At 35.6% G+C, this 25,583-nt stretch overlaps 1 protein-coding gene across 2 annotated transcripts; it reads left to right on the top strand.

Annotated features, from left to right (window-relative positions):
• Positions 1-2,549: 2,549 nt before the first annotated feature.
• On the top strand, positions 2,550-12,472 carry TLX1 (T cell leukemia homeobox 1). Of its 2 annotated transcripts, XM_053450452.1 has the most exons (4): positions 2,550-3,171; positions 5,086-5,323; positions 12,027-12,191; positions 12,330-12,472. In XM_053450452.1, coding segments are annotated over exons 1-4 (885 nt in total). In that variant the 5' UTR covers positions 2,550-2,690; the 3' UTR covers positions 12,331-12,472. The 2 variants fall into 2 exon arrangements, with proteins under 2 accessions (XP_053306427.1, XP_053306426.1); XM_053450451.1 differs by having other exon boundaries at positions 12,027-12,472.
• The last annotated feature ends 13,111 nt before the right edge of the window (positions 12,473-25,583 follow it).

Below are 25,583 nucleotides of genomic sequence, written 5' to 3'. Positions count from 1 at the left end.
AGAATCCCTAATTATTGCCCAAGGCTTCAATGGACCTGGTGCAATGTAATTGTATCTGACCTTTAATCAGTGTGGACTCAGATTACATGCATAAGGATATGGAACCAGACATTATAGACATTGCAACTTCAAGGGGTTAGTTTGTAAACAAAGTGAAGGTTCTAATTAAGAAAAAATAAACCGAATTAACAGACCCAGAGAAAGTACTTTACCTAGGAAAAAAGAAGGTGGTTATTTTTGCCAATTAGACTACAAGATGCCACACATGTATTTTACAATCTGCTTACCACTTGTGCTAATGTAATACAAAAATACAACAAAAAAATGGTAATTACAACAGAGTCAAAAGATGTGAAGATACATTCTAACAAGATACAATACCCAGGTCATTACTCAACCCTTAATTACACAATTGAAAGGTAATTGACATAAATTGCTTATGGAAGATGCATTACCCTGTGTAAAGCAGATTATAGTGATAATAGCTTATCAATTCATACAATTTAGTAGTGTCAACATCATACCATGCCCCCAATTATTTTACCAGATCAGATTTCTTGCGTCTTTTACCTAAATTAAAATGCTTGAGATCTACAATGATTTTTTTGTAACAGGTATTTTCTGCGTTTAGAATGTCTATATCTTGCTGTCATTGAAATACAATTATTTAAATTAAATGCATAATTGTGATTCTTCAATTTGTATTTTAGCTCATTTTAGGAGAAGTTTGTCTTATAAGGTACCCTGTTAGATTTAATGTACACATATATATTATATATGATACATATAAAATGGATCAAGATTTGTTTCTCAACAAACTAATGGGTACAAAGTTCCATAAAGCTATAGCACTGTATGCTATACATTATAAGCATACAGTGTATGGACGGGTCAGTAAAAATAAAAATGTGTTCTCTGAGGTTAACGCACATTCGAAACAGGCAAACATTGCACTATATATATATATATATATATATATATATATATATATATTTCTGTGTATATGTATGTATGCATGTATATATATATATATATATATATATATATATATATATATATATATATATATATATATATATATATATATATAACAGCAGCAACAGTGCACTCATCACCAAACACTACTATACCTAAGTGTATTTTATAGCCATAAAGAAAGAAAAAGAAAGCACACAAGGACATTTTTAAGGAATGCAGATGTATTATATTACAACTTCATGGTATACAAAAATACTTGACGTTTCAGTTTTACGTAGGGAGTCTTTTCTTTATATATTATGTATATTAAAGTCATAACACAACAAAGACATAAACAGGACAGATAGAGAGATAGATAGATAGATAGATAGATAGATAGATAGATAGATAGATAGATAGATAGATAGATAGATAGATAGATAGATATAGATGATATATGTATAGGGAGGTAGATAGAGACAGATATAGATAGATTGATAGATTGATAGATAGATAGATAGATAGATAGATAGATAGATAGATAGATAGATAGATAGATAGATGATAGATAGGGAGGTAGATATATATATATATATATATATAGATATATAGATATATAGATATATATTGGCTGATAGATAGATAGATAGATAGATAGATAGATAGATAGATAGATAGATAGATAGATAGATAGATGATAGATAGATAGATAGATAGATAGATATAGATGATATATGTATAGGGAGGTAGATAGAGACAGATATAGATAGATTGATAGATTGATAGATAGATAGATAGATAGATAGATAGATAGATAGATAGATAGATAGATAGATAGATAGATAGATAGATAGATGATAGATAGGGAGGTAGATATATATATATATATATATATAGATATATAGATATATAGATATATATTGGCTGATAGATAGATAGATAGATAGATAGATAGATAGATAGATAGATAGATAGAGAGATAGATAGATAGATAGATAGATAGATAGATAGATAGATAGATAGATAGATAGATAGATAGATAGATAGATAGATAGATATAGATGATATATGTATAGGGAGGTAGATAGAGACAGATATAGATAGATTGATAGATTGATAGATAGATAGATAGATAGATAGATAGATAGATAGATAGATAGATAGATAGATAGATAGATGATAGATAGGGAGGTAGATATATATATATATATATATATAGATATATAGATATATAGATATATATTGGCTGATAGATAGATAGATAGATAGATAGATAGATAGATAGATAGATAGATAGATAGATAGATAGACAGGCTGGGATAGTCCTGGCCCCTGGTGCTGGCGTATGAGCAGCCTGTGTCCCGTCCTATAACAGTGATTGGCAGTGCCCTGCACAGCTTTGACACATCAGTGTTAAAGGGGTTTGGCTATGTAAGAAACTCCTTCTTTGGACTGCCACTCAAGTTTGCGTTGTCAGGCTCCAGCCAATCAGCTTCCAGGGCGGAAGAGCCGAGCTGCCTCTCTCGCAGGCCTCCTGGCAGTGTGATTGATGTCCCAGTTTGCACAGCGAGCAAATGCAAAAAAAGCAGCCTCCACTGGAGTTCTTCTCCTGGTCTTTTATCCTCCGAAGGAACTGGGAACAAGTGAAGCGAATCCAAGCAACATTCTGTGTGATTCCTGTAATCTCCTAACAGATCACAGCTCTGGGCTGGAGCTCCACCACTGTGACAAGCATGGATCACATTGGGTCTCACCACCATATTCACCAGACCCATGCAGAACCCATCAGCTTTGGAATTGACCAGATCTTGAACAATCCAGACCAGGGGAGTTGTATGATCTCCAGTTCCAGACTCCAAGATTCGGATTATGGATTAGGATGCATTGTGAGCAGCGCTTACAACACAATGACCGGCAATTACAGTACCAGCAGCACTGGGGGATACAGCAACAATGCCTGCAGCATGGCCTCATTGACTGGTTCTTACAATATGAGTAATATGAGTATGAACATGAATGGGAATAACCTCAACTCCTCTGGTGTGATTAGGGTACCAGCTCACAGACCTTTGGCTACCAGTGTTCACCAGCCAATCTCCACTGGAATGCCCACAGTGCCCAGTGTAGGGAGTATGAACAACATAAACAACTTGACAGGTTTAACCTTCCCCTGGATGGAAAGTAACAGGAGATACACCAAGGATAGATTCACAGGTAGGTTCTCTCTATGCTTGGCCTGTACCTTTACTGTCCCTTTAACAGTTCTGCCCCCTTGCCTTGCTGATCACAACATCTATTCTGCCCCTGTTTACCTGTTCACACTTAAACATGTGTATCTACAACATCTGGACTGTTACAGTTCCAATAATGACTTTTGTAAGCTTGAAACTTTTGTAATTTACAGTGTATCTTATCTGTACATATACTTTACCAGGAATTTGGCCTCTAAATATAGGTTTTATGGCCTCCACATTTACATTTATTTAAAGAAAGCACTAGAGATTTATAATAAATTATTTTAATATGTATTATAAATATGAAGCCATAATCATCAGCCAGGATTATTACAATTATTTTAAATTATCATCATTATTTTAAATATTAAATAGAGGCAGATTTAGTGCATGTACAGAACATAGGAAATTATAATACAAATCTACAAATAAAATATGAAAACAACGGCAATTTACGTTCAGTTTCATGCAATAATAATTGCAAAATCCTTCTAGTTTTATTTAATTATGATTAATTGTTTATGATTTAAGTGTTCTGGTTAGAAACCATATGAAGAATTCGTTAATAATTCAAACATATAGATTTATTTGTGAATGAATCCCTCTATAGGCAGGAATTTTATGTTATTGTGAAATTCTTTGAAGAATGAAAACAAGTTTTGGCAAATAACTTGCAGAATATGTAAGATTTTTTTGCACTGTGCATAACCCAGAGTTTTATTTTTTTTACATAATTTTATTATACTGGGCCTGGTATGTGATTATTAAAGTAGGAAGCCCTCCCTTTATAGGTGTTATTTCCTGGAAAAAAACATTAAAATTAAGTATGAAACTGTTCTCCACCAAGAAATCTGTTTTTTGTCGGATTCTTGAGATTTTAGGAATCCTAAAATTAGTAATCGTTTGACTTCTTGGCATTCGGTTAAAATGATCTTATTCTTGAATGGGAAATGGAAATACGTTGAATTATTTATTATGTGCTTGAAATTCTCAAATTTTCAGACCTCCTTGTATTTAAATATTTTGTAATGTAGGATATTATAGAATCCTTAAAATCATCAATTATTATGTAGTTCAATGTAGTTTGAATAACTATGCGGAATATAATTAATGTAATGTGATTTAATACGAAATATCCGTCCCTTACCAATACTGACATTTATGACAAATAATATTTTATTATTTTATAATATTATATTATTTTATAGTAATTTTGATCCTCTTACCAAAACTCATGTTTTCAAATTCTACTTTATAATGGCACTATTTAATTATTTTATCATCATTTTGGTTTACATTTTCCCCAATTTAATTATACACTATACATATATTATTACAAAGTTAGGTCTAACCTGATTTTTAAATGAACTCTAAAATATAATCCTGCTAAAGTGTTTATAATGTTAGTACTTTTTAAAAATCAAGTTATTCGCTAGGGTTATATAATAATAATAAAAATAATAATACAAATTATAATAATAATACTATAATACTAGTAATAATTATGGTATTACCCTCAGTGATTGACTATATTTTAATAAATTATATTATAAAGATGTCGAAACAAAGCCTTCTGTACAAAATAAACTTTTGTTCTTGCAGTATACTGGTTTTAATGGACAGCCTTTAACCACTTCTCTGCCAATAGTGTAGAAGATGTCAGATAAACGTGTATGGAGTTTAACCCTATCAAAGCCCGTAGTGTAGAGGGGTAGGAATAAACTTTTGTTTTTCTTGTGTGTAGTTTGAATGTACAGCCTTTAACCCCTTATCTGCCTGTAGCGTAGATGTGCATGCCTGTCACTTGTGTACTGTGTCTTTCTTTTCTTCCTGCCATGCACTATTAAACCTGCTGATTTTTCTGCCTGCTTTTGCTATCTATCTCCCATTCCAGTGGCACTCTCACCCTTCACTATAACACGCCGTATAGGTCACCCCTACCAGAACAGGACACCTCCAAAGAAGAAGAAACCCAGGACCTCCTTCACCAGGCTCCAGATCTGCGAGTTGGAGAAAAGGTTCCACCGGCAGAAGTACCTGGCATCAGCTGAGAGGGCAGCCCTGGCCAAAGCACTTAAAATGACAGATGCCCAGGTGAAGACCTGGTTTCAGAACAGAAGGACGAAATGGAGGTAAATAACTCACTTACTGTGAGTCATAAAATTCAAGATGAAGAGCTTGGCTTGTGTTCTCTGTGTGCATATAAATAAAAAATTCTAAATTATATCTAAAACTTATTGGCATCAGATAATCAAGAATAAGACTCAAGGATATTGCATTAAAAACCTCAATTTCACCATTGTTCTAATGTAGATAGATAGATAGATAGATAGATAGATAGATAGATAGATAGATAGATAGATAGATAGATAGATAGAATTTAAAAAGTCTTTATTAACTGATGTGAATTTAGGGAGTGGGTATCCAGCTGCTGCTTGCAGAAAAATGAAAGGGATATTCTATACACAAGAATCTAATCCCATAAATGCCTCTCATCGTCTATGCCTGAAAAAAATGTTAATTTTGATTCATACATAAGTAGGTTTAATTGTGTATAATATTTTTCCATTTTTCTTTGGGCCCCATGTTACACACCAGCAAAATTGCTTTACCTGAGAAGGCCAGACCTTAAAGGGATACAGTATTATGGCAAATTCATACTATTAAATTAAGGTGTTTATTGCCTTTTGTGACATTGCTGTAGATAGATTAGATAGATAGCGAGCTAGATAGATTATAATTTTTATTTGATTTTATTATATCACTAAATTTAATTGAATAACATATTGATTATACGAACTGATGTCATATATTCATTTTATTGAAGAAATTATCACATCTCCAGGTCTCCCTTTGGGTAGTAATTATAATCTGTTATAAAGCTATCAGTTCATATGGCAAATTATTATTGCCATCCTTTCGATTTCAATTTCTGGCATGTGCAAAGCAACACATATATTTAAAAAAGAGAAATGTAATACATTTGCAATTTATTAAGAATAATTTTCGATATACAATACCATGTACGAACCAAGTAGTTAAATTGCATAATGGTTTGTGAATTAAGTTAATTGTTAATATACCTAATGCATATACTGCTTCAAAATGTAAGAACGGGTGAAACATTTTTAGTAGAGACATTGTTACTTTCCTGATCCATATGTATTCAAATGCACTGCTAATAGAATATGATGAGGTAGACGGCATAGCGTGCTTTACAAAAAATATTTTAGTATTTAATAAAATATTATATCATAGTGTTCTATTGCCTATTTTATGATGTCATCAGCAGGAGTGGATTGCTTGCGTCATAAGATATTATAATATATATATATATATATATATATATATATATATATATATATATAAGCAACCTTCAAAATAAAAGTAAAAAGGTAAAGTTATAATTTCAAGAAGAAAGTATTTGAAATAAAAACTGCAGGCAGCAGATCCTAGAAGGCCATGCTTATTAAGAGCAATTCTGGTGCAAATTAATAAATGTGGCGCAATAAGCAAGTCCATTCCAACGATTCCCATAGTGATGTTCGGAATTTATTAAATATTTTGGTGAATTTCCAATCAATATATCAAGCCTTTTTGGGGTGATTAATGCATAGTTGTAAACGAACCCATTATCGCTTAGATCGAGGCAAATAAAGCAATTAATAAGATAAACTCTAGTAATATTCAGATACTTACCGATAACAGTACTGTCGGGTGTAAAGATCAATTTATCAATGTACTAAGTACGAAATAAATGTTTAGGAAAGCCGTTGAGTGTCAGATGTTCCAGATATACCACTGGATCTATATACACTTTTTCATTTACTAGGTTTTATTACATTCTTATTAAAAATGGAAACTGACAGTTAATGCAAACTATTAGCTTTAATTAATTTAAAGCTTGAATTAATTTGGTCACTTTAAGTTCACCGACCTCTCTTTCACTGCCTAATAATAATAATAATAATCAATAATAATAGTTACTCTACAGTACAACAACATTGCATATTTAGGATAGGTTTTCGAACTTCTAGCACTACATGTTTGGATTGCAACTCCTATCACGCTCCATCTCACCTATATTGCACAGGCGTGATCGGGCATATAACCCTCAAATTGTGATCGCAGTATTAAACTGCATAAACACGAATCAAAACCTTCAAAAATTTATATTAATGCACCATTATTATTATCTAACTTATGAAGGGAAACCAAATACGTGCATAATATTGGTCACAAAAATATAAGTATGTGAAATTATGATTATTTAACATCTGACAAATTATACTTATCTGGATTAACATTAAGTATACACAATTTAGTCATAGAGATTGTGTTGGTAGAGGTGCTTAACCCAAATGTCTGGTCAGGTCCTCAAAATAAGCACAGAAAATACGAAAAATGTTTACAAAAAGCCTTTTCATTTTTGAGAAGTAACTGACATTTAATAATAAGCAGCAAGAAACCCTGTGAAAAAAATGTAGCTTTTATTTGCCAACCAAACCCACCAAGGTCAGTGATTTTATTACAGAATCAGTACAATCAAGAACAAAGCACTTGTCATTTGTGACAGATTTTAATACCTTACATCTTTTTGGACAAAATGACATGTGCAAGAGACACTGCCCTGATATATATAGCTATATATATATATATATATATATATATATATATATATATATATCATCCATTTTATAGAGATACCTTCTCTTGGGAAATCAGTATAAAATGGATTACAAGGCTTTATCCTGAAGCATTAATTATTTCTGAGCCAAGATGGTGGGCAACTGGTACATAACAGTGGACCTCATTTGTATTTGTTCAACACCCATGCAATATTTAAAGGGAAATGCCATTTAAAATAAATGGACATGGTTAAAGATATTCATATCCCAGAATGGTTTTAAACTGCTTTTTTGTTGTTACTTGCTATCCCATTGATCACTCAGATATAAATATATAGCCCTCTAGTTATATACAACAACAAAATACAAGAGGACCAGTTATAGAGGTATATATAAACTAAATACCAACACTGTGTGCACAAATATTTATTGATTTATATAGCACCATCATATTCCATTTCAACCTCTAATGGGGTTTATATGTGGATCAATACATTAGTATTACTAGTATTAATCATGAAATATAGCCCTGGTTAATAATAGTTTTATGATATCTACATATTACTTATAATATTTATTATAAATATAATTTTCTTATACTCACTTATTATAATTACTTATTATAAGACTGATGTATTAGAATGAGATACAGCGGAAACTGACTGAGATCGATTCATTATGTTTAAATAAATCAACCTATTTTGTTATTACAAAATGGTTGATAATCTTAAAGTCATATTAGGGTTAAAAAAAGGTGCCTATAAGGCTACTTAGGGATTTTTAGTCAATTCAGTAAACTCCAGAGTTGAGCCTTGTATAATGTGTAAGGTTATAAAAAAAAAAATGAGCTTATCATATTATTATATTGTGTACCAAGCATCTAGAGGTCCACTAATACAAAGGGTTATGGGTCTAAAAAACGAATTCCAATTCCAATATGTTGATCATATTATTCAGATGATTGGAGGGTAAATTATGGAAAATACCCTATATTTTGTTTAGTGGTCTGAGTTATTTGTAGTTCTATATCTATATCCAAGGTTAGTAGAATGCATTATTCATATATATAGATCTATCTATCTATCTATCTATCTATCTATCTATCTATCTATCTATCTATCTATCTATCTATATATATATATATATATATATATACAATCTTCCTGTTCTTTATGACTGTTGAAAAATGATGAGCCTGATGAGGTGTGTTAGGGGAAAAGGGGTGTAGTGGGGCTACCGACGAAAAAGAAAAGCCAACAGTGAAACTGAATAATCCATTTGTTAACAACTCATAAAACAATAACTGTTGGGTTTTTTTTTTCTCAGACCATAAAACCTAGTTTCACTGTCTACAAAGTGGGAGAACAGAATTCAATGGTTTTGACTATATGAGATACAGGTGGATATGATCACTGAGATCTAAGCTAGACATGGTAATTCTTGGCCACCTTTGTATCATATGCCCTTTCTCAACAGTTGGGAATCCCAGGAGAGAAATCCATTTACCACACCAATCTTAGGTCACTAGCATAAGGTTTTCAATCATATCATCTTCTCTCTGATGACATCTGTCATAAGTTAGATTTCCCAATAATCATCTTGCTGGCCTCTGTATGAGCTATTGCCCATGGCCAAATGGCTTGCTACCAGGTCTGGACAATGACCCCAAAACAAAATCCTAAAACTTAAGCTCTCCAACATTTAAAAACTAATGAACCCTTTCTACCATCTTTTCCAGTGCTAAACTGGCAAAAAAATTTATATTCTTGATACAGTCTGGCACGGATGATATCATTGATTAACAGAAGATACAATGTGCAGTAAGGAATGATGTCATTTAGAAAGCACTCAAATTCACCCCGTGTTGCTGCTATTTAAGGACACATTATTGAATAGACAATTCGAGGTCAGCAATAACAGGAAAACCAAATACATTGATCAGGGAATATTTTTAAACTTCAATAACATTCATGTTAACTCTGATAACCATAAAACTCAATCTAGAAACTAAAATGTTTCAGAGAGTAGTGTCACCCCCACTTTTTTACTACGATATATTCTGGTACTAAAGTACTCAGTTGGGGTTACACAATAGTTAATTTCTATTGTTTTCGAATTAGGATATTGGAATTTTGAAGCATAGATTTGAAAAATATATATATTTCAATGGACTGTTACATTATTTTTTCCAATTTCTTTTGAATTTTTTTTAATTTGTGCCACAAATTCAAGCTGAAATCTACAAGTATGAGAAATGCATATTTGTTAGTTACCGTATATTCCGGCGTATAAGACGACTTTTTAACCCCAAAAAATCTTCTTAAAAGTGGGGGGTCGTCTTATACGCCGCGTACTTACCAAGCCGGAGGTTCCCACGAAGCCACCAATCTCTCTAATCACTACGCGCCGGCTATTGATGCCGAGCGCAGGGATGCCGTCATGTCCCGGCGCCCGGCATCAATTGCCGGCGCGTAGTGATGAGGGAGCAGGGAAGCCCGAGGTCTGGCACTTGAGACCTCGGCTTCCCTGCTCTCTAATCACTAGGCGCCGGCTATTGATGCCGAGCGCAGGGATGACGTCATGTCCCGGCGCCCGGCATCAATAGCCGGCGCCTAGTGATTAGAGAGCAGGGAAGCCGAGGTCTGAAGTGCCAGACCTCGGGCTCCCACAACTGGATGGAAGAAAGAAGACAGAAGATAAGGTAAGAGATGGGGAGAAAGGGTGAAGGGGGGGAGAAATATATATATATATATATATATATATATATATATATACACACACACACACACACACTGGTGTGTATATATATATATATATATATATATACTGGTGTGTGTATATATATATATATATATATATATATATATATATATATATACATACGTGTGTGTGTATATATATATATATATATATATATATATATATATATACATATACACATATACATGTGTGTGTAAAGGCAGGGGTGTGTGGTGAGGGCAGTGTATAAATGTGTATGTATGGACAGGCATATGTGTAGATATATATATAGATATATATATTATATATGTGTGTGTAAGGGCAGTGCATGTATGTATATGTCAGCAAATCAACCAGCAAATCACCGGTAAGGTACATCGCTTGCCGTGATTGGCTGGTTGTTGTACGCTGGGTAGAGGGGTAGTCTTATACGGCGAGTATAGTCCAAACTCTATATTTGGACTGTAAAAGTTCGGGGTCGTCTTATACGCCCAGTCGTCTTATACGCCGGAATATACGGTACTCTTCCAAAAGTGTGTGTTTTCATATATATTAAAACACTGAACAATAACTTTTTAAAAAAACGTATAATTATTAAGTGTTACTGATCAGTGGGTAATTAGTCTATAAAGGTTTCATTCTGTTCCTGTTTGCTTCTATTTTCAATTTTTTTTATTGCTTCAGAAATGTATTTGTATTGTAGACATATTGAACACATCAAATTGAACACAATCGATGCCAGATTGGATAAGGACAGTTTTACTAGTTTAATTTGACACCTTCACTGTGTGATCAGACTGTAGAAAAAGCGCAGGTAATCCCAGCCACCAGCCACATTTATATTCCATTTCATATAGATCTTTATATCTCATTCTATGTCATATATAATAAAAAAAAACATCCATCTTTAACATAGAATGAACGAATACACACTATATGTGTTAATTACTTCGTAGTAAGGAAAATTCATTATAGGGTGCAAAAGTATTCATTTCTAGTAAAATTGAAGAGCATGTGTGGGGTCTCAAGATGAGGCATTTATTAATTATCTTTCATAATACGAATATTTAATGGAGAGAGAGAGAAAAAAGGCAATGACTGGATTTGAGCCACTAGATATATGAGATAGATAAATAGATAGATAGATAGATAGATAGATAGATAGATAAATAGATAGATTTCTATAGTTAATAATGATCCCTGCGTAGACCGAAACGTTGGCATGTTTCTCTATGTATATATAAATACAAATACACTTATTGCTGCTGAATGCAACTGTAAGATCAATGTGATCTATTCCTGTTAATAGTATTTAGCCATATGGGGGGGGTATCTCATTAACCCCTTGCATGCTATTGATGTGAATATCATGCAATATTGGATGTTTTTTTTTTTCTAATTTTCACAATTTTCTTCTTTTTTTAAATTTTACCAAATTAAATTTTTTTTTCTATTTTTTTTCTTCCAGGAGGCAGACAGCAGAAGAGAGGGAGGCAGAAAGACAACAAGCCAACAGGATTCTAATGCAGCTTCAGCAAGAAGCCTTCCAGAAATCAATAAACCAACCCATGCAGCCAGACCCCATCTGTATTCACAATTCGTCCCTCTTCGCCCTACAGAACCTGCAGCCTTGGTCAGACGATAGCTCTAAGATTACCAGTGTTACTTCTGTGGCCTCTGCTTGTGAATAAACTAAACACACAAAATGCAATCTCAAGGAGAAATGCAGAACAAAAACTGATTAATGTGCAATTTTCAAATTTATTTGCAGAAATACAAAGAAATAAAAGCGCAAGACCAGGATTGTTGGAAAAGAACTAAGCTTGAAAGTTTCTACATGGCCCTATAAAAGTTTTTCTCCCCCTTAAGAAGAGAGACTGCTGTGTTCTATGTGCCCCTGATTCTATAGCAAAATGGAAAAAAAAAAACATTAAAAAGCAGGTTCGTTGGAAACTCATATTCATTTTGACACGTTTTCCATAAAAAACGAATTTTTGGTCCTTTGACAAAGATGGAATTAAGAAGACATAGAAATTATAATTATTTTTTTCTGCAGTGTTTTTGTTATATTGCCGCTATGTATTATAACAATAATTTAAAGTGTATTAAAATGTCTCAATGCTTCTAAAGTGATGAAAACGTCGCTGATATTCACAGTGTTAAACCAAGCAACGTGTCCAAAAACTCAAATAGTGATATAATAATAAAACACAGTCTGTTACAAAAATAATAATAATTATTATTATGATTATCATAAATTTAATTCAAGAAAAATTGTTTAAAAAATATATTGAATTCATATTGCCGGTGATTACTTTACAAATAATGTGTTCCCCTCACACACAATTTTTTTTCTGTAAAAAAAAAAATTGCATTGATCTGGGAGTGAAAAATAAAATGGACTTTGCTGTTCACAAGAATGCAAACATTTCTAATACAGATAAAATGTCAATAAAATACAGGGTCGGTTTCAGTTTCATTAATTCAATGGTTAAATTCTGTAACAAAAGAAAATATATTTTCTTACATAACCTGACAAATAATAACAATTTTTGACCATATTAAAAGGAGACATTTCTCCAAGCACTTGTACATTAATAATTGTATTTTTGTTTTCCTTTTTCATGTATTCCGCCTTTCTTGTGTCATTTGTGAAATTTAAATTTCAGCTTTTTTTTTAGGATTTTTTATGTACACTGTTTTAAATTATGCACTTAATTGGTGCTTATGTATATGAATGAATTAAGTGCTTGTATAATTTATGTGGAAATCGTTTTAAAGCAGAAGATAAGAGTTTCCTGCAGGTGAAAACCTTAGACATGAGATGTTCAATTTTAGTATTACTCCTTCCTCTGGCAGTGAATGGGTTAACGCATTTAAAACATATGGAAACTCCTGTAAGACACAACGTGAGTCTACAGGGGATTATCACCAAATGACAAATTGTATCACTGTATCATTATTTATTTGTAACTCTGACAGTAACTGTACATCTGCCATCCAATCTGCAAAACCAGTATAACAAATTGTAACACTAATGGTCAAAACGCTGTAAATAAAAGATTCTTTTTTCCAGATACATTTTATATGCTGATCTCGCTAGATACATATAAATATGTATTATTATTATTATTATTCTTATTATTATTCTTATTATTATTATTATTATTATTTATCCATTGTTGCAATATCCATATCATTATCACTATCTATCTATCTATCTATCTATCTATCTATCTATCTATCTATCTATCTATCTATCTATCTATCTATCTATCTATCTATATCTTTCATCCATTATTAGTGACTGTTTCATTTTCCTGCCAAACTTGTATAAAACTGATTAGCTGTCTGATAATCTTTCCACAATGCAAACTCTGTACAACCCATGAGCAGGGAGTGCCCTGGAACGAGCTTGTAATCCTTGCTGCCTATTAGTTCATTCATATTGTGTTTAACAAGACACCAGGCAAACAATAAGCAAACACACAATTTGTTTAGTCTGCTTGAAAAAAAAAAATTGATTGTAGCAGCTCAGAGGTTGCAGGTTTTCCTAGTGTATTCATAAGGATTGAGGAGGATCTGGGCAGCAGGTTGAGACAGAATTAGGCTGTGGTGATTTTCAGTATGAGCCCAAATGTTCACAGGAGAGAAAAGCACATAGAATGAGTGCACATGGTTTTATTTAAAAGGTCACTCGAGCAGCAGAGAATCACACTCACATGCACAGGTTTAGTTTTCAAAGTTCTTTGCATAGGAGTCACTTTGGCATGGAGGCCAAAATGAGTCTCCAAATGCATAGAAAGTTAATTAGGTGAAGCCTAATTTCCTATACACGAAGCCTAGTTACCTATATAAGTACAGTATATGTGATTTTGTAGTGAGTGGTGAGTGGTCTATACCAGGTACTTTAATTACACATGCCCACTTATAAAAATGTTTTAACCCTTCAGTTCCAATGGCAAAAACGAGGTAGACAATGTGAAAATCACTCCCCATATAGAATCATTTAACGATTTATTAGTGTATTGTGTATTACCAATCACATTATTCTAAAATCAAATACACACACAAGCACAATAATTAAAGGTGATGTTCCACTTACTCTGCTGAACGTTGCTTTACTGAACATTTTTGTAACTAACCGCATCATTAAAAACAGAGGTTCTTGAACTTTTTAATTTCAGCCAAAAATGATTTTCCAGAAATAATGTAAGTTTTCCTAGGTTTTTTTTTTATGGGGAACAATTGTCATGTGACAGAAAAGCAGGTAATCACTGGTTGTTGCTGTAGAGACTGAAAACATTTCTTAAAAGTCTCTTTTTAGTTTTACAGAATTTTCGCTTAATTGTTATTATGTATGTGGGGCAGCATATGTAACTACATTATCATATATAAAATTTTTAGGTTTAAGTAGCATATGTATATTTGTCACTAAATAACCTGAAGCTAAAATAATTTATTTAATGTCTAGATTGGGACAGCAGGAAACTTCTTAAAATAATAAACGGAATAACATATTTTGTTCTGTATGTAGAAAGCTGTTCATCGTAATAATCTTTCATTTTGGCAAGCAAATGGTTAAATTGTTTTAAATTTGTTTCCCATTTGAAATGAATTTGCACCTCTAAAATATGGCTGAAATCTTTGGAAGAATACACTGTAATACCAGCTAATAAAATCAGGGTCTACATTTTATAGTTGGGAGAATTTTTTTTTTGCAGCTTAGTTTTTTTTGTGTCATTTGATGTTGATTTTAACATAAAAACACTACAATTATGAAGAAGAAATTAAGGGAAGCAAAGAAAAAAAAATTCTGTAAGATTTTCTAGTGCCTACATGTTCCTGGGCACATGGCTAGGATCATTGACAAAAATGTTCAGAGAAGATTTGAGTCAAAAGTAATACACCGAAATAACTGCCAGTGATTAAATGGTTAATGGACCAGACCCTTGTCTATTGCCCAAGGCTTGAAGTTGTGACTTAAGATAACCTATCATCCATTTACTGTTACAATCCTGTCATCTAAGACCTCAGCTGTCATCTGCTACTTGTACAACTTCTATCTACACAAAAATGCATCTAGCATTGAAAGGTTAAGTACTGGAGTGAATGGGAAGACAAAGTTAAACACAATTTACTGTTTACAGGCATTGGGATCCTTAAAGTAAACTCTGATGTTTTTGTCCCGTTGTATGATTTCCAGATAGTTTCCCTTCAGGTTAACCATTTCAGAACCACAGAACACAATTTCACTGCTTTCAGTTTGTTTAGATTATGCCTATTGTAATACTTTATGCTACTGGTTATATTTATGAAAAAAGTGACTCAATTTGGATATAATTTTCGCATGGGAAACAAGAATAATTTTATATTAATAACACACCACCTACAACAAAAATCCTCTCATATTCCAAAAAACACAGTAAAGAGAAAAACTATTATGTATGACAGCTGTAGGGAAACATACATGATAAAGTCTTTCTAAGTAAACTTATCAGGAAGCAGGGTTTGGCCTCTACCCTGTTATTGCCCAGGGCAGTAAGGCTGAGTATTAAATAGGGCAGCATTGTTTAATAAGGAGTGTCTAAAGCAGAGGACATCCATGGGTACAATTCCATCTCATAGTAGTACTGGGATAAGCTTTTATTAGACTCTTTTATTTGAATAAGTGTACAATCTTCCAGACTTCTTGATCTTGGGGGGGGGGGTACCTGAACAGTTAAAGTGCTATTAGCCTGTCTCAGTTGTTCATATCCAGGCACAACCAGGTGAGTGAGGGATTGCTACTTTTTGGGGCCCAGATATCCTCTTTCCAGACTTTGGGGCCTAGTGGCCTCATTGTAAGCATGGGAGAGACAGTGGAAAGAGCATGTCTTTAGATCTGTGCTGGGCTCCAAGTTATCTGATGCCGGCCCTGTTTAAAACTGAATCAGCTTAAAGGATCAATTGCAGAGAAACCTAAACAACAAGCTTCAGAATTTATATCAAAGTATGCACCCTGTCCAGGGAAAATGTGAAATGATTATTATTGTTTTGAAAGAATTGTATTGTTTTGTTGTGATGGGGAGAATAGGGTTTTATCTGGTATAATGAGTATAAAAATAAGAAGGTAAAGAAAAAAGCCAGATTTACCACCTTTACATACATTTTGGCGTAATTAAATTATTTTCCAATAATGAAACCAATTTTAGCATCCATGGAATATTAGCAAAGACAGGTAAAGTTTATACACCACAGGGCAAATGAAAGACACAGACCACCAGATCACAGACTGTGGTAGGGTGACCAAATTAACTATTTATTTTTTATTGCTGCCCTGCAGTTTTCAGGGTGCATAAACCTTTACAAGGAAATCACCTCTTGCAGACTATACCTATTTTCTATTCAGTAAGGTTATGGTAAGCAAAAAAACTTCAGCGTGCAGTTGGCAAAATAAAATACACATGCCAATATGGGCCAATATGTCTAATACAAACCATGCTTTATATTTAAAGAACTGAACATTTTCTAATGCATATCAGTACCTCTAGGCAGTCACATGCCGATAAGTGCAGAAGACATGTTACTTTTCACATGGGCACATAGCTTTGAGCGCAGCACTGGGGGAACTGCTTGAGCTCCACTTACATACAGCTATTTCAGTTTTTTTAGATCTCTCTGACCAATGCATGTTTTGGTATGATTGTAAGCTCCCCTGCACAGAGCCCTCTCACCTGTTGTTTGAATCAAATTGTTATGCTATATACTACCCAGGTCCCTGAAGATTAATATTATTTTTTTTAACTTATAAGAATGCAATGAGCTCCAAAATAGTGGTTTTTATACAAAAATACATAAAAAAAGTTAAAAATCTATGTACTTGCAAATTAATATGACTTTTCTGGTGATTTTGATTGAAGAACATGTAGATTTATACCCAATGCTATTTAAGGGTAGGTAGTTTCGCCCTTTATGAGTGCCTGTATCCCCTCAAATACTTTAGCGGTCCCCCACTAATGGGGGGAGTTCAAGAAGGTTTGGCTCCCCTCTTTTAGCTTGGGAGGTAACGAAGAGATTGCATATCCCTTAGGCGAGTTCAGCCCTTGAAGAGGAAGATTTGTTGATCCAGTGATCTACTGTGGCTCCTATGGGCACTTTTATACCTTTTCTATTTTCTCCAGACGGTAGTACTGCACCTTGGCCTCAGTAAAGACATACCTAAAGTAATATGTCACTCAATCAATATATCATAATATATTATGATATATTGATAAAAAGTGACGGTTACATTATGAACAGTGAGGTACTTGATTATTTTCTTTACTATAAGCATAAAAAATTGATGGATCTATCTACCTCACCAATAGCTCTCAAAATTTACAAAGAATTGCCTAAAACATAGAGCTAGTACAAGAGTGACCTCTACTGGTCAAACTAAGGAAACGCTCCCTGGATCAAAAAGTCTATACAACCAAGTAAAGTTCACTTTTTCACAGAAAGATATTAAGAATAGGGCCGCTTCTGGGGTTTAAGGAAGCATGTGGTCCATTAACACAGCAACATGACATTCATTTTTCTCCTATTTTAATAGCACTGCATAATATGCCACTTCTTTCACTATATAGATGTTATTATTATTTTTTTTTATTATTATACATTTTTAAAGAAAATGTATGCTTTGCAGATGGAAAGGAAACAGAAAGGAACAGAAATACAGGTGCTTCTGAAGTCACAAATCTTTCCTTTTGTTCCCTTCTTTTCCAATCTTTAGTTTCATTGAGATGTGCTATGCCCCAATAACCCCAGTCACTGATAACTGCATAAATATGTGATGGAGAGGCATCCATATACCCATAGATCTTGTTGCTCAAAGGTTCCACTGACCCAAGAGAAATCACAGACAACCAAGGAATGGATATTGAGGTGCAATCAAAGTTGTTTAAAGACAAGGCCCTCCACAATTGATTCCTTCCTCTGGTGCAAGATTCATTATTTTAAGACCTTTAATGGTCTGAAATCACTTCACGTAGGCCATCACCTCTTGGAAATACTCTTTTGAGGGCTGTCTGCAAATGTTCCTGGTTTTATAGAAGGTGTAGTTTGTTCTCTGTCACACATAAAAAAAAGAAAACGTGGTAATCAGTTGAACTTCCAAACGCGCTACATTAAAGTAGGTAAATAAACTAGCATGGTCTAGACAATGACTGCTTTTACAGGAACAGGATTAAGAAACGCAAACAAGTTTATGCATTTGTTAATTTTTTTTTTTTGTATTTAAGTTTATTATACAAACTGATTATGATAAAACAGACATCAACCTGTTTTAGCAGGAATACATAAGTCGGTAGTATCGGTACAGGTAGACGATAAGCAGTACTGCGACGCAGCGCAGGGCAATGCACGTTACAGTACGACTTCAGTTACGGAAAGCTCAGTAGAAGCAGTGTACAATTACATTTCCAGACGTGGCGCATATGGTTAGCAGTTGGTGGAAAGAACGGGGCTAGTCTTCAGCCTCTAGACTGTCCTTGAGAGAGTAGTCTCTCGGCAGGCTGTGGATAAGCCTGCGGCAGTCACGGACTGTGACCTGCTCCCTCCTCAGCACCAGGCGGTTCCTGGCAAACCATAGAGCGTCCTTTACACAGCACATGAGACGCCAAGCATCCTCGATGGCGCTCTCCGTGTGTGTTCCTGGAAAAAGTCCGTAAAGTACCGAATGGTAAGACAGGTACTTTCTCTCGATAGAGTCCTTGAGATCCAGCTCCAGGGCTCTGAACAAAGCCTGTGCAAACGGGCACTGCCAGAACAAGTGAAGGGAAGTCTCCTCCTCCACAATGCACTGTGGGCAGCGTCTATATCTGCACAGCCCCCTGGCATGCATAAATGTCCTTAGGGGGAGGCCTCCCTGAATGGCCATCCATGCCATGTCTTTATGCCTGTTGGTTAGTCTGCTCGACGACACGTTAGCCCAGACAGTCTTGGCTGTGGCGTCGGGGAGCCCTGGGACGTTCTCGATAGTGTCTTTGGCTCTGATGAGCTTGTGGATCACGCGGGGTAACCACAAGTCTGGTTTAACTCCCTCCAGTTGGTGCTCCCTTACAAATTTTCCCACGTCCGAGTAGAACCAGGGCATGGTCCAATTGTAAGGGACGGAGCTGTCCCACTTTTCCCACTTGAGCTGCCTCCACAGGGGCAGCAGGAAGAAGCGAGACATGGAGTTTCCAGCAGAGCCTTTCACTACGTCTCTGAGAGTCCTGCGCACGCAGTTGCACACAAAGAAGCTCCTCAGCATGGTAGGGATGTCAGGCACTCCTTTGCCTCCCTTGCCGGGTTCCTTGTACATCACTGCGCGCTTTACTCTGTCCATTTTGGAGCCCCAGATGAAGTGGAAAACTGCTCGGTTGATGGCTCGGTGAATGGTGACCAGCAGGGGCCACGCCTGAGCCACGTACTGCAGCACGGGAAGAATCTCGTTGCGCAGCACCAGCACTTTCCCTTCGATGGTAAGGTCTCTGAGGCTCCACAGCCCAAATTTCTGCTTTACTTTGTTGAGTCTCTCCTCCCAGCTTTTCAGGGCCGCGCCGTCTCTGCCGAACCAGACTCCCAGGATCTTTAGGAAGTCGGTTTTGACGGGAAACGGGATCGGCTCAGAAGTCAGGTCCCACTGCCCGAACAGCATGGTCTCCGACTTCCCGCAGTTGACCTTTGCGCCTGAAGCTCGGCTGAAGTCCTCGCACGTCTGGATTATGCATTTGTTAATATTCTATTATTATATCCTTCCCTACCTAAACATCAAATGAAACACACTTAGGCCATCATGGACATGCCTTAAACATCCACCCACTTTTTACTCGTGGTTACATGCACATGTCTGCTGTTTTAGACACAGGTTTTGAGTACTAAAACAGGGTTTGAATTGCATGAGCCTGAAACACCCTCTTTATTTGAGAATTCACCCCAGACGCACATTTCTTTTTTTCTGAAGCCCAAGGTACCATGCTTCTAACCGCCAGTAAAATTGTCAGTGCTATAATAAGGCCTCACCAGCCCCCTTTTTCGCTTAACAGGTAAAGCCAGAAAGAGAGCTGGATCTTCTTAGCCTTTATCTGCATAAATGTGAAGTGAACAAATAGTGCCCCCACACCATATACCACATGTGCTCAAACACCCTGGTGGACCAATCCAGGGGGCTCTATAAGCACCGCAGACCTCAAAGACCTGACTCTCCTTTAAGGACAAAGCTTTCCATGTCTCACAGGTACTATGTTGATTTTAGTTACAAGGACGAGACACAAAGTGAGGGATCCCAAAGGGATGGTCACGGTGGAGAAGCTGTCTAATGACTATCCGCAACTTGCTAGTCCTCTTGTATGTGTATGTCAATTGCTTGTCATTTTGTACTTGTTGTTATCTGTAAACATTTTTACTTTGTACAGTGCTGCGGAATCTGCTGGCACTTTATAAATAAAGTATAATAATAATATATTTTATTTTTATATAATTAAATATAATATAATAATAATGATAAAATAATTTCATTATTAATCACCTGTAATGAAGTGCTTTTACTATTATTTTCCCATTACTTTTGCCCATATAGTGTACTTCTTGTTATGTAGTGTCTACCCATTGTACAGTGCTCACGGAATATGATGGCAGTATAAAAGTATAAAAATAATAATAATAATAATAATAATAACTTCTTAGTTACTACTTAGAAATCTAACTAGGTTACCTACTTAGTAACTCATGCCATTTCAAAAGGAAACTTGCTCTAGCACGTATGTTCGTATTTTGTAAATAACAATAATAGTGATACCAGATTTTATTGAACGCAAAACGGAACAATTGCACCACCTAGTGGCATGATCCTAAAATTACTGAGCCTACAATTATCAAAAGCTTCACACACAAAAGTCAACATCATTCAATAAGAGGGTAAAAGCTAAATTCAAAACATTAAAGCCATATTCTTGGGGTAACTGGTGTGGCCGCTGACACCACTCTATGTTAACCAACACCCCACAAGACCACACAATAACAATGTCAAATCTTAAATATGTCTAAACATTGGCTGGTTCTAATAGCGTGCAATGCAATCTTTGGGAAAATGTATTTGTGCATCAAAGTGAGTTCCACTAGATAAAGTCTTGGCTGGACTGTTTGAGGTTAAGTCAAAAGCTAACCCCCCCCCCAAAAAAAAAAGTAGTCAGAAAAATATTACACCTTAAACGAAATTTCATGCTAAATTTGGTTGCTAATTGCAACTTCTATGTCTCATTAATCAAAAGCAAAAAAGAGCTTACTTCCTACTTCTTGAAGAGAGACTAACAAATTGGACTGAAAATGCTGAGTTTTAAATATAACAAACAGAAATGTGTATTATGCTTTACAACATTTAACTGTACAAGCAAAATGTATGAATTTCCATCTGTCATGGCACAGCCCATCCTGCAGAGTAAGCATCTGAGAACAAACACAGAATCATATGCGTAAAGAGCAGTCCTGGGCCAAAGTTGAAAATTTGGGTAAAATGCACTGGGTGCAGAATTCCGCAATTTAAACTCAGTATAGAGGTGTTCCCATACATTTTATTACACAGCATTTTGTAGCCAGCAACCCCTTATCACCAGCATTTTTATACCGGGCAATGTGTGTTGTGTTCCCATAGAATTAAATCCCACAAATCTATATTCTTTAGAAGTTTTTGTTTTATTTTTTTAAATCCTAACATCAGTAAGAGAGGGTTCAAAGTAATTAGTTTTCAACTAACAATACAGATTGCATTCCTAACACCTTTTGGCTTCTACTCCTTGTTCACAGGCTCCTATTATGGTTAAGCAACCATTGCTGAATCAGCTGTAAATTAACCACTTGCCATGGGATTGAGAGCTGTTCAAATGTAATACTTGCCTGCCACCTAGTGACAAAAATAGGAATTCACCCCAGTGTTCTAAATTAACAATTTACATTGTATGATACTCCAGTTGCCATGGGTCGTGTCCCATAAACCAACCACAATGCAAGCTATTCATTACATCTCTTAGAATGAGACTGCACCACTTACCCAGCATCATTGCATAAAACATTTAATAGCTGTAGCGGCTAATACACAACACTGTATACCGGTGAAAGCGAGGCCTTTTAACATTTAGCAGCCGTGCAGGATATAGATGGAGTATCCAAGTTTGAGATTTGCCATAGAGGTTACCTCTTTAATGTCCTTAGATACAAGATGGTATGTATTCCCTAAAATGGGCGATTATCGAAAAACTGAACTTTTCAATACCCTCATTTGCTATTCATTACAAAGCTTCTCCTCCAACAAAGGCTAATCTGTTTCTTCATAATGTGCTCATTAGTTAATGTGAGGATATTTCTGGCATAGCCGCACACTGACTGAACTAAGTATTTGTCTCATTTTGTATGCATCAACTTTTTTTTGGCTTGTTTTCACTTTAAGGCCCGCGGTCGCTTAATGACATGGGGACGATGAATATGTGCAGCCATGTTTTTGTGCTCATGTAGCGTGCAGCAATGAATCTGTCACTGGAACGAGTATGGGGTGCCGATGGCCAGCGGCCAACTGGGCACCTGTCTGGTGTGCTGGATGAGCCTGCCTCTGACTAATACTTTTTTCTTAATCTTTAATCTTAGCAAAATATGGTCTGTTTTCTATTTCTCCCACTAGGTGGCAGGCAAACCTCCTAATTAAACATCTCTCAATAACTTTGCAAGTGCTTCAGTTACTGCTGATTCAGCAAAGGTTGTTTAAAGTTAAGTAGACCCTGTGAGCTGGGAACAGAAGTCAAGAGGTGTTAGGAATGCAATTAGTATTGTCAGTTGAACAGCTTAATTAGTTTGAACTTTCACTCACTGATGACAGCATCTCATTGAGGAAAGAATGTCTCAGGAAAAGAAACTTTCGGACTAAAATACTATTATCATCTACAAGTATGCATGTTATTCACTGTCTCAGACCATTCGCACTACCTTGTATATATAATGTGCGTGATTTTATGTTATATTAAAGTATGTCCTCTTTTGAATTGGCCATAACCTGCCACAAATGTTTCCTTAGCCCATACCACCATAAAATAATTTTACTGTACATCTTGTTACAATGTATCAATGTGGCGATGGAGAGAAGAGAATCTTTAGAATGGTGGAAGCCCTCTTGTACCTTACATTGATACATTGTAGACATTTGCTGGCAGATGGCCCAGAAATAAATTTAGAGGGTTAGAAAAAAGATTTTTTTTCTATCAGAAAAAAAGGGTCTTAAACTTTTTAAAACATTTTAAATATCACATTAATAATTCTAACAGTTCTAGGTAAATACATTAAACCCAGGATAAACTACTACACTATAAAGAACCCTTAGGTAACCCTTGTAACCCATACTATATATATGAAACCGAGATATTTCTGGATATAAGCTTTCCAATTTGCATTTTCAGCACTAGGCTTACCTTGTGCATTATGGTATTAAATTAAGCTATTTCATCTTTTCAAATAATGTTTTTGAAATCATCTTTAATTCTCCTTTTCCTAATTTTAAGGATCCTTTTTGTAGTTATTAATTTCACTATTAATAATATTATTAGAATACATTTAAACAGGCGTGCAACGGGTCCCTTCAAGCCCTGCTAACCTTTTATCCTCCCACCCAGGAAGATGCAGTCTGGCTGAAGAGTTACTCAAACCTGCTTTACCACAGAGCACTGGCCAAAAGGAACGGCTGAAGAGCTAAACACAGCAATCCCTTAAAGGGCCCTGCTGGTAGCAATCAGCTCATTCCAGGCTCACAGACAGCTCTTAATACAACTCACTAGCATGAGGTTATGCTATTGGCTAAATACTTGAGGCTTGGGGTAGCCAAGAAATACCATTACATAAGTTATGGTGGGTAAAGGTGATGGAAAACCTTCCACTAAAACTTAAAGGGTAGTAGAAGTGTTATTAAACACTCATCTACAGACACCAGACAAGCCAGAAGGTTTGGTTTTCCCTCAGAAATCTCATGGTGCTGCCACAACCACAAAGTGGATATAGAGGCAAAAGGTGATAATTATTGACCTTATTGCATGCGCCTACCCAGAATCCCTTGTGGTACTGGCAGCACCATGAGATTTCTGGGCGGGAAAAAGCCTTCTGGCTTGTCTGGTGTCTGTAGATGAGTATTTAATAATACTTCTACTACCCCCTTAATTTTAGTGGAAGGGTTTCCATCTCCTTTACTCACCATAACTTATGTAATGGTATGTTCTGGCTACCCCAAGCCAGTAGCACAATGTAGTGCTGGCAGATCCTGTTAAGCATAGAACAGCCATGCTTTATCATCATTTGACAAATAAATTCAGGATTTTGGTATTAGAAGTCTACATGGTTCAAGGGGGGCTGCCTGACTTTCTGACAGGATCTGGTTAGTCCCTCACAGATGTTCAAGGTGGACTGCTGGGCTCTGGCCTTCTGATGGGATCTGGCAGTCCCCCATAGTAGTTTGAGTGGCACTACTGATCCTTGGCCTTCTGGTTGGGTCCAGGTGGCTTGTGAGTGGTGAATAGAGTTGCCTGATTAGGTAATTTAATGTAGGTCATGCTAGTGTGATACACTGCACTCAATGAGAACAAGTAACAAATTGGTTTCAAAATCAAATGGGGCTCATAACAGAGACTCTTTTTTCCTTGAGGCAGAGAGCGCCAGCTGTTATCTTGGTAGAGGCAGCACAAACTAGCAGTGCAGATAGTGACACCTGCTGGTTAAAGGTGGCAATTGCACAAGTTTTTACAACAGCCTTTTGTGATTAATTGATATAGATAGCACCATCATATTCAGCAGTGCTGGGCATTAGAGATTTTATCTTCAACTTAGGAGGTAGATACCATATAAACAAAGGCTTGAGATCAACTCATCAAGGGCAGCCAGCCACTCAATAGCCTGCCTTACAAAGCATCCCCACTCAGGAGCATCCCACGTTTTAGTGCACGTGTACTCAATTGACTGGCCCAAACCAAAAAGTGAAGCAAACTTCTATGTACAG

The sequence above is a fragment of the Spea bombifrons genome, chromosome 11, assembly GCF_027358695.1.
Source record: "Spea bombifrons isolate aSpeBom1 chromosome 11, aSpeBom1.2.pri, whole genome shotgun sequence".
NCBI lineage: Eukaryota > Metazoa > Chordata > Amphibia > Anura > Pelobatidae > Spea > Spea bombifrons.
This window is presented reverse-complemented; position numbering and strand designations above follow the sequence as displayed.